This window comes from Rattus rattus, chromosome 11 (assembly GCF_011064425.1).
Source record: "Rattus rattus isolate New Zealand chromosome 11, Rrattus_CSIRO_v1, whole genome shotgun sequence".
NCBI classification, from domain to species: Eukaryota; Metazoa; Chordata; class Mammalia; order Rodentia; family Muridae; genus Rattus; species Rattus rattus.
Window position 1 is genome coordinate 1209354 of NC_046164.1, and position 10441 is coordinate 1219794.

At 36.3% G+C, this 10441-nt stretch overlaps 1 protein-coding gene across 1 annotated transcript; it reads left to right on the forward strand.

The window, feature by feature from the left end:
- The first annotated feature begins 598 nt into the window (after positions 1–598).
- On the forward strand, positions 599–7808 carry Csn2 (casein beta). Its single transcript, XM_032916767.1, has 9 exons — positions 599–632; positions 2288–2350; positions 3069–3095; positions 3213–3233; positions 4202–4225; positions 4315–4356; positions 5514–6038; positions 6596–6639; positions 7483–7808. Exons 2-8 carry the CDS (start codon positions 2300–2302, stop codon positions 6599–6601), a joined length of 696 nt encoding a protein of 231 aa, XP_032772658.1. The 5' UTR covers positions 599–632; positions 2288–2299; the 3' UTR covers positions 6602–6639; positions 7483–7808.
- The last annotated feature ends 2633 nt before the right edge of the window (positions 7809–10441 follow it).

A 10441-nucleotide genomic window follows, 5' to 3' on the forward strand; every position in this document is an offset into this window, starting at 1 on the left:
GTTTTACAAACTTTTCTTTTTTTTTTTTACAGATTCATAGTTTTATCTTTTATACAAACCTTAAAGATTCCTTTTCTGACTTGTTTTAATACTATGTAAAATGCATTCCCCTGTGTACTGAATATTAGTTGAATGTATTTAAATTTTCCCAAATCTGGTGAATGTGAGCAATCAAAAAGTTGGCTACTCATGACCAGTCTATCTTAGCATTATGGAGTTCTTAGTGCTCAGGTTGAGATGAAATCTTGGCCTCTCTAAAGCTTTGTGAATTTTGATGTCTCTATATCATTGCCACATAGGTGAGGTTAAAGCCCCCCACTAGGCTGGGGAGAGTGCTGAGGACTGTGTACTAGGCTGGAGAGACGTCCAGTTATTGGACAATTTTCTTTCCTGGACAAGTTCCTTCACCAGCTTCTGAATTGCTGCCTTGTTTAATGTCCACCAGAATTTCTTGGGAAAGAAAATAGAAAGAAACCATTTTCTAATCATGTGAACTTCTTGGAATTGAGGGACTTTTGAATATCTTACGAACCACAAATTAGCATGTCATTAAGTATGGTATATATACAGTCACAGAGTCTGATAGACCATCATCCTCTGAGCTTCATCTTCTCTCTTGTCCACCACTAAAGGTAAGAACTTCAGACGTAAGTTTGAAATATTATTTTCATTATTTATTTCAAACCCATACTAGACTATGTTATAGAAAGAAGAGATTTACTTAAAATATAGCTTTCTGAAAATAGATATTTAAAAAACTGTGAGATTATTTTAAAGGACAGGCTTTTGAAAGTCAGAAATGCCTAGAAAAATTTGGTACAAATTATAATGACCACTGGCTTCATAAAATTGGGTAAATGTAGTAAAAATATATAAAGCCAGTGACTACTATGAAGGAGAGACTAAGAATTACCTCCTACATGAGCTATCTTATTTGATTTGATGTATTTTACTAGTGTAATGCACTCAAATTATATCATGGAAAATAGATACTTATGGCACAGCTGTTGGAAGAAGCAAATTACATGTTTATAAGCAAGAAAATAGTAATCATAAAACTTTTCCAGGGGCTTGGGATTCTTGATCTAGCTCATACTGTTACAAGAAATATTAGAAACCATGTGAAAAATAGAAACAAAGTCTTCTATTTTCTTTTTCATTGGGTATTTTATTTATTTACATTGCAAATGTTATCCCCTCCAGTATCCCCCTATTCCATTCCTCCCCAGCCTGATTCTATGAGAGTGTTCCCCCACACAACTACCCACCCCTTTCCTCCTCCCCTCCTTGGCATTCCCCTACACTAGGGCATCAAGCCTTCTCAGGACCAAGGGCCTCTTCTCCCATTGATGCCAGTCAAGGCCATCCTCTGCTATATATGCAGCTGAAGTCATGCGTCCCTCCATGTGTACTCTTTGATTGGTGATTTAGTTCCTGGGAGCTCTGGGGTGTCTGGTTGGTTGATATTGTTGTTCTTCCTATGGGGTTGTAAACCCCTTCAGCTCCTTCAGTCTTTATCAGAACTCACTTAGAACTAGTGATCATGAAAGTAAGATGAGTTGAAAGAACTGTAGCTTAGAACATACCACATAACAGTGAAGTTCTGGTTTAAAATTGGTGTATAAAATGCCAAGGTTTAAATACAAGAACTGCAGTGGTATTCTCCCCACATTTAAACTACACAAAGACACAACTTTTTTTAATCTAGGATGATTGGATTATGTGGAAACCCATGGAGGAAGCTTTAGACAAAGAGTTGATAATGAATAATACAACATCCATCAGAAAAACAAACAAACAAAAAACCAAACCCACTTCTTTTCACTACTGGGATAGTTTTCCACCTTCAAGTATTGGAAGGAATGCTTTATAAATATATTTAAATTTTTATTTTTTCATGCTGTGATAATTCACAAGCAACAAAACAGTTAATACACTTTGTCTACTAATTCATTCTAGATGTGAATGTGAGACTCCATAGAACTGAGATATTAATATTTTGTTCATTGTTCTGGCCACCTGTAAGTGCTCAGGAGTTTCAAATGAATGAATTGTGGAATGTTTGGCTAGTTATGCATTCTCATAGCTTTTGTAAGGCATTCATGCAACTGTTAGCAAAGGAAAGTTAAAAAAGAAAAGAATGGAAGGGGCTGTGAACTGACGAACGCTGATGATGGCCGCAGCTGACGTCTGAGTGCAGGGCTTAGGAATAGGAGTATTTAAGAACCAGAGCAGATTCTGACTTGTTACTGACTAAACTGTTACTAATTCTTCTCTTCATTCACAGGACTTGACAGCCATGAAGGTCTTCATCCTCGCCTGCCTTGTGGCACTTGCTCTTGCAAGGGAGGTGTGTAGAGAAGCTTCCTAAGTAATTAAGATGTAGAGATGAGTCTGCTCACTTATACACAATAACAGCAGTCATAGCTTTTAATGTGCAATCAATGGAGAGTTTTGGATATCTTTCTTTAGTCACCGCTTGTTTGAGAATCACTCAGGGTCTCAAAGTTCCTGTAGGCTCTCCAAGCTGAAATAAGTGCATACTGCAATATTGTGTGACAAATTCTCTAACAACAACAAAAACAGAAATCAGAATTGAAGCAAGGGGATAGAAATACATCAAATAAACATGATTTCACAAAAGTAGACTCACATGTGCAGCTTGAGTATCTCATTCTGATGATAAAGTGTATGTACCTCTTTAGATGAGCAGGTCAAGTCTTACTGTGCCTGTCCAAAGAGATATTTAGAGGAGGAAATACAATCCAGAATTGTGGCCATGCTCTGAGTAGAGACATAGGCATAATAGGAAAGTGTTTAGTGGAAAGCAAAGTAACTTTTGCCAGCCGTCAAAGTTTATGTACACCTTTATGTAATATAATAATGTACCAATAAAACTTATTAAAATATCAAAGAGATTGTAAATATAAGTTTTCAAGATTATGAAAGCCATATATCAATTTTTTTATTTCTGAAAGAAATAAAAAGACATGCAAATCAAGCAGAAACTATGTTTAGTAACAGGGTTGATATAGTAACATAATGTTTTTATTTGTTTGCTTTTACAGAAGGATGCATTCACTGTGTCCTCTGAGGTAAGAGTTTTTATTGAGACAAATTTCCAACTCTAAAATTACTACATTTTTAATGATCTTGAAGTCCTAATTGATCTATAATTTAACATATATATGTATGCATTTTTTCCTTTACAGACTGGTAGTATTTCCAGTGAGGTAAGGCAATTGTCTCTCAGAGGCAGCAAATGCCATTTTCTGTTGAGCTATATTGTGTTGCTCACACCCATATGCTTCTTAAGTACGTACCCTTTACATGATATTAGGAGGAGAAAAATATTTTCTCCTCATGAAGGATAGCTTCACGTTCTAATCACCATTAGTTTCTTAAATGAAACGTCACTGCCTCTTCGACCCCTCTTATTTTATAGGCTCACAATCTTATTCGCTGCCGTGAGCTCTCCCTAATCTGACCTGGATTTTCAATATTTGCTGTGTACCTCTTGGGACACACTCATTGGGTAGGAGCTATCGTACCAACTAAAGACAGATGCCAATAAAGATGACAGACTTACCCTATAGTTAGTAGGCTGGCTTGGAGAAGGACATACTTGGCTATTAAAGTTGTCATTTATGTAAATAAGACTCAACAGGATAGGATTTAGTCCTAAATTTTCCTGAGAGTATCACATAGGTGTCTTTACCTCGAAAGCTTAGCATTTGTTTATTATTTTCTCTTAGCAATGCTGCAAATGCCTCAGAGGAAGTATTCATTTTTCATGGTTCATTTGAAGCTTTGCATATTAGCTAGTAAACTCGGAGTGATTACTACAGTATATTGTCATTAGTCTGTATTTTCAGCTATGTTTGTGTGTTTTGTTTTAGGAATGGAATTTAAAGATCTTATGTAGAGAAAGAACCATGGTTGAAGAGGGAGTTAGCATTCTTTAGATATCTCTTTTTATACCGTGCTCGTTTATTTTTCTGTCTTGACTGCGCTCACTATTCTTATGTAGAAGAGGCTTATACAATATGTTTTAAATAATTAAATTTAAGTTTCATCAATTTTTCCCATTCGTAACCTGCCACAATAACTTACTAAATTTCTTAATTTTCAATATGAATTGAAAAATATTACCCATTCACTAAAACTAAATGACATGCTTTTTTTTCTTACTTTTTTGAAGGAATCCATTGAACATATCAATGAGGTATTTTATTTCCCATTGCATTTTATTTCCACACTTTGGTTTTGAAGGTGAAAGGTTTGAGATTTTCACGTATTGTTTATTTCTGGCAGAAACTTCAGAAGGTGAAACTCATGGGACAGGTGCAGTCCGAGGTAAACTGTTCATCAAGAATTCTTGTCTAGAAAGTGTGTGTGGCCATCAATACCTTTTCTCCATCATGACTGCAGTTACTAGTGGTGTTATCTGCTCTTGCTAATGAACACAAGCCTTTGTCAATGTGGCACTGAACTGACCACCTCCCAAATGGAGAAGCTTGCTGATTAGTCTCTTTGTAGTATAGGTACTTCACTCCTAGGCCCAAAACGTTCTTAAGAATTTCTCATACATGTAGTTAACTGACTTTCAGTAGAGTCAATGGTTTTTATGCAGATTTTGCTTCATGATAGCATTTATATTTTTTGTTTATCTGGTCTTAAGGGCATTTTTAGTCCAAAAAAAGATCAGTGAGATATGTGTAGCAACTGAATGCTACACTGCTTAGTCTGCGACATAAAGTAACAGAGCATGCCTTCAAATGAATGGTTATCCGAATAGCATCACATTCCACTAACATACCACACTTTTAGTCATATATCCAATGGGGTATAATGGAATCGAATAGTTTAACTCATTTTTTCCCAAGTAAATTGCTTGCTGCTCACACCATATTCTTTTAGAACAAAATAAAAATTTAAAAAGTGATATCCCACTAAACCTTTTAAAATTAATTTCCCTTCAATTATAAAAAACAATTTGTTCTATTATCATCCCACAGAGTTTGAGAAATCACTACCCCCTCATATCAAAATGAATAGCTACAGATGTAGAAATGGCTTGGGATAAAGTGAAAAGATTTTGAGAAATCCTGAACATCAGTTTTATTTTGGACTACTTAATTCATCCACAAGTAGAATAGATTAGGAGAAATCCCTTAAGAACACTTGACTCATTTTCTTTATGTGACCCTAGACAATGCTTTCTTATGTTGTGTATCTTAAAATGAAAAGCCTTACTGTGTACTCCAGGATTGCCTAGAATTTACTTTTTATCTCAGGTTGGTCTCAAAGTATTAGCAATTCTCCTGCATCAGGCTTCAACTTGCTAGATTTGGAGCCATTAGACACTGTATTCATCTGGGCCAAGTAGATTTTAAGCAAATGAAGATTTTTGAGGTTGTTCATTCTGTTGCTTATTATTGGGTAAAAGATTATTAATTAATCAAGAATGTCGACTTTGCTAAATTGTGGACTAAAGGTCCTTTTCTTTCTAGGATGTGCTCCAGAATAAATTTCACTCCGGCATCCAGTCAGAACCCCAGGCCTTTCCATATGCCCAGACCATCTCTTGCAGTCCCATCCCACAAAACATCCAGCCTATTGCTCAACCCCCTGTGGTGCCATCTGTTGGGCCCGTCATTTCTCCTGAACTGGAATCCTTCCTTAAAGCTAAAGCCACTGTCCTTCCCAAGCACAAACAGATGCCCTTCCTTAACTCTGAAACCGTGCTCCGCCTCTTTAGCTCTCAAATCCCCAGTCTTGATCTTGCTAATCTGCACCTTCCTCAGTCTCCAGCCCAGCTCCAGGCACAAGTTGTGCAGGCTTTTCCTCAGACTCCCGTGGTGGTTTCTTCTCAGCCCCAGCTGTCTCTTCCTCAGTCCAAAAGTCAGTACCTTGTGCAGCAACTAGCACCCCTCTTCCAACAAAGTATGCCTGTTCAAGACCTTCTGCAGTACCTAGATCTTCTGCTTAACCCCACCCTCCAGTTCCTTGCCACTCAACAACTTCATCCCACTTCTGTAAGTTTGAATTTTCTTCTTTTTAATTCTCCTCAAAATGAATAGATGGTGACACCAAGAGAGGAAATGAGAGCTCTACAATGAAGGAAGAGATATATCGCTCATAAATAAATAGAACAGCCTCAGGGTTAGCTATAAAACAGAATCACCTGGAGATCTTCATTTCAACCTAATTCTCAGTGCCTACTGCCGAGTTACTTGCAGATAACTGGTCATCTAGGTAAAAGTAATGGCATTTTGAGAACAGATAATTACAAGAACACTGATTTGATGGGTAGATTTGGAATTCTGACTTGCAGAGTATTAAGCTAGACTAAACCACAATTATATCTGCCAGTCTTATTAGATTTTGGTAACAAATTTTCTTTTGCAGAGTTCTAAATTTTGCTTGAGCTTATATATTATTTCACACATTGCAGTTTATTTGTTCTTTTGACTGTCTGTACATGGAGTTAAAAGATTGCAATGTTTCATTCGCCACATGACACACACTTTAGGCAAGTGTTGGATTAAGAGGGAAAAATGTATATTTACTTATTTCTATGTTTGCATTTAAGGTCTAAGAGGATTTCCGGGTTATTTTCTCCTCCTCATTTTTTTGGTAAGTTCTTGGAAACTAAAGAGTAGGATGATAATTTTTATATTTATGTCTTTTTATATTTCGTTCTCCTATATAGACACAGCAGAGTAGAAATTTCATCAAAGTATTCACGGACTACTATGGTTTCACTGGTTGACTGCTTCTTACCAACACGACACTGGATAAAATTTATATTTCAAGGAACTTTCATTTTATTTGTCTGCCATCGGTATAGGCCTGTCTCCTTCCAAAAGCTTTTATCTTTACACCTCATATGATCATGCTGTGAAAAAAAAGCAGAAATGGAGTTTTCTTATATTTTATGTGGAAACATCTTTGCTTTGGTTACAGGTCAATTTTCATTCCAATATAGACTGTAGGTCTCATCATTTTCTATTTATTGAATTTAAAATTGTTTTTTCATTCATGAGTCAAAAATAAGTTACCCAAGAATTTAGAGCCACAACAGAGCAAAGGACATAGCTTTGAGATTCTAAACTATAAAACCTCTCGGCACTGAAGAAAGATTATATATCCTGCAACAATCTCTTGAGAGCTGATGTGGCAGCAAATAGGAGTTTGTATGTCTCCAAGGAGACGCTCCATAGAGCATTACAATAAAGCCTGTGGGTAGACGCCCCTTTGGGGGTTGAATGACTTTTTCACAGAGGTAGCATATCAGATATTTACATTATGATTTATAGCAGTAGCAAAATTACATTTATGAAGTAACTATAAAATCAATAAAATTATGATTGGGGTTCACCACAACATGAGGAACTGTACTAAAGGGCTACAGCATCAGAAATGTTGAGAACACCTGATTTAACGCAACAGAACTGATTCTACATCTTTCTTTCACAGAATTGACTGAAACTGGAAATGTACAATCATTTTCGTCTTGGGATCATGCTACAAAAGTGATATATTTCTGAATGAAACTACATGGAAAAAAGAAATTTTATTCTTTTATTTATTCTATGTATTATATGATATTCATTTGAATTTGACCCATGTATTCTATATGTGTCTCAATTATATTTCATATAATACTACAAATGTTCAATATTGAGTTTAAATGAAAGTCAATAATGTATACAAAATAGCTCATGAAAAATTGGATTTACTACTATTTCTTTGAGAACCTATTTCCTTTCCAGTCATTTCAATAAAATAATCCTTTAGGCATATTTCAGTTGTCATGTCTTTATTATAATTTTCCAAACTATCTAAAGATTATTCGGTTTTAATGTAAGCTTATTGTGGATATTAAATTCTATTATCTAATTAACTATTGGGGAGAGGCACATCAGTGTTTCTTGGAATCAAAGACTGAAGCCTGATAACCAGGAGTCTGAGTCCAGGCTGATCTACATAGTGAGTTCTGATAATCTGCTACCTAATGAAAACTTGTCTAAAACCAAAACAAAATAAAGCACAAATAAATAAAATCCAAAAGAGAAAAATAAAACAAACATACCCAGATGATTGCATCTGGAACTCAAATGCAGTGTTTTACAATGATGATTAGACAAATACTAAGGTGCAGAGGAAAAGTTAGCTTGATGCATATATTTCATTTGTTCATTGACCTAAACATATTTTGCTGTGCAATTATTACATCTGTGACTTTCATCCAGAAGGATCCTATACTGGGTAGTAAATTTTATCGTCATCCTAGCAAAATAGTTTCCAATACGAAGTTTTTTCTGTACCTATGTCACATGGTAGCTAAGTAAGGGTTTGGGAGTGGGTGCTTCCTCTCTCAGACTTTCAATTTCTACATTTATAAAGTGATACAATCTGAACTTGGAATTCCCTTTATACTAGATATCAACATTCTACCACAGTCTGAACTGTATTTGCAACAGTTGCCCAGTAATGTAAGTTGTATGTGATGTTCTCGTTACACTTGTCCCTGGCTATGTTGTGATGAACTCTCTCCTTCAATCACTTTTTCATTTATACATCATTCATTTTATTTAAACATTTTTCAATATAGAGTTCATGTCCTGAGTTTCTGCAGTAACTCACATCTAATGAGTAACCTTTTCTCTATCTCCATTGTTTCCCAAGCCTTATTTTATTTGGGCTCAGCTGTCTCTCTTGAAAAGCAACCTCTTTAATGTAGAACTTGTAAGTTTCTCCCACTTCTTTCGGTTATTTTAGATAGTTCTTTCTCTTATAAACCTACAGCCTATTCTGTAACACAAATAGGAAACTTAGTAATCATTATCAATTAATATTTTTTCTTCATCATTAATTCTGGATCAGTGTCATTCAAGATCCATATCCTTTTAGAATCTCAGATTTTAACTTTATTTGAAAATCAAGTAACTGAATGTATAGTTGAGGTGGCATCATATTGTTGTAGATTTGATTTTTAATTCAACAGGTCATCTTTTCTTATGTTACAAGGAGGAGAGAGAGAGAGAGAGAGAGAGAGAGAGAGAGAGAGAGAGAGAGACATAGAGTAACATAGGGTAAATATCTGCTAAAATATAGGAAAAGAGCAAGATATTGGTGACACGAGTGAAAGAAAGGAAAATGCAGTTAACATCACAAGTTAATGAGAGATTTGACATGCATACCCTTTGATCTATTTGACAGACTACGAAGACATATTTGCACTTTATTTTGTAGTTCAGAAAATAAATTTCTGATTTAAGCTGCCCTTTATATATGCTTTTATGTCTCTATGCTTATTAGAGCCTTTGAATTTTGTCAGTATATCCATGAAGTGTTTCAGCCAAGGAAACACAGCTTTAATTTCACTAATGCCCATTGTCTGTACCCTTATTTGTTTACACTGATGGAGTATTGTCATCTTCTCCTTAACTATTCTAATGCTTTTCTCTATGACAAGAGGGCCATGTTCCACCCCCCCCAGCAAGCAGCGGAACTCTGCAGCTCTGTCCATGTGACTCTGCCTTTAGAGTCTAGAATAGAAGGGACTACTGGGACAATTATTGCTGGTTAGCTAGATGTAAGAAATTAGTGGTTAATAAGAAGAAACCAGTGTCACTCAGGTGAAATCTTCTGGGAAGTATTTGTTGAGAGCACAAAGAATCTGTGTTCCAGAGATAGCCGAGATTGTACCTTGTGCTGCAGCTGTACTTGGTAATGTTTAAGAGTCACCCAGGTGGTACTTGTTTTGAAGGAGTGAAGGAGTCATGGAGAGCAGCTAAGGGAAGCATTATGAGAAGCCAGGGAAGGCCACTGGTGAAGGTGTAGCCTGGGTTGCAGTTGACACCCTAGGACTGAAAGAATCATACAAAATAATTGAGGCTTGGCACTGTGAAGAGAGCTTATGGGAAGCTACTGGTTAGGCCAAGTTGCAGTGGGAGATGCCAATGAATTAGAGATGTCAGTTCAGTGGAATGATCACCAAGAACAGCAGCAGCAGTGGAGTGGAGTCAAGTAAAACCTAGAGTGCTACAGAGATCAGAGCTGGAGAAGTGACCCAAGGCCTCCAGGGGAACCCAGGAGATCATCTCTGGATCCCAGACAGCAGAACAAGAAGCTAGAAAGCTGAAGTTGGATATCCCATGTTGTTAGAGATGTCAGAGCCCTGGGATACCTGCTTGAGGAAAGCTGTTACAGGGAGTGGAACCAGCCAAAGAGAAAGAATTGTGTTGTAGTCAATAAAACTGAAAGGTTGGGAGATTTATAGAGGGCTTTGACCTCTTTAAATGAAGTTTGGAGTTTGCCAACCTGGTTTTCTGTCTTATTTGGTTCAGTTTTTTCCTCAGCATAATGTCTAGAATAGTAATTTACACCCTGCATGATATTGGAGGCATGAGATCTGCTTTTCGATATCTTA

Bases quoted from the DNA above. Each gene is read 5' to 3' on its own strand.
- Csn2 (XM_032916767.1), top strand. From the start codon at position 2,300: ATGAAGGTCTTCATCCTCGCCTGCCTTGTGGCACTTGCTCTTGCAAGG. The intron at 4,226-4,314 runs GTATTTTATTTC...TATTTCTGGCAG, and splicing joins CCATTGAACATATCAATGAG to AAACTTCAGAAGGTGAAACT. The intron at 4,357-5,513 runs GTAAACTGTTCA...TTTTCTTTCTAG, and splicing joins TGGGACAGGTGCAGTCCGAG to GATGTGCTCCAGAATAAATT.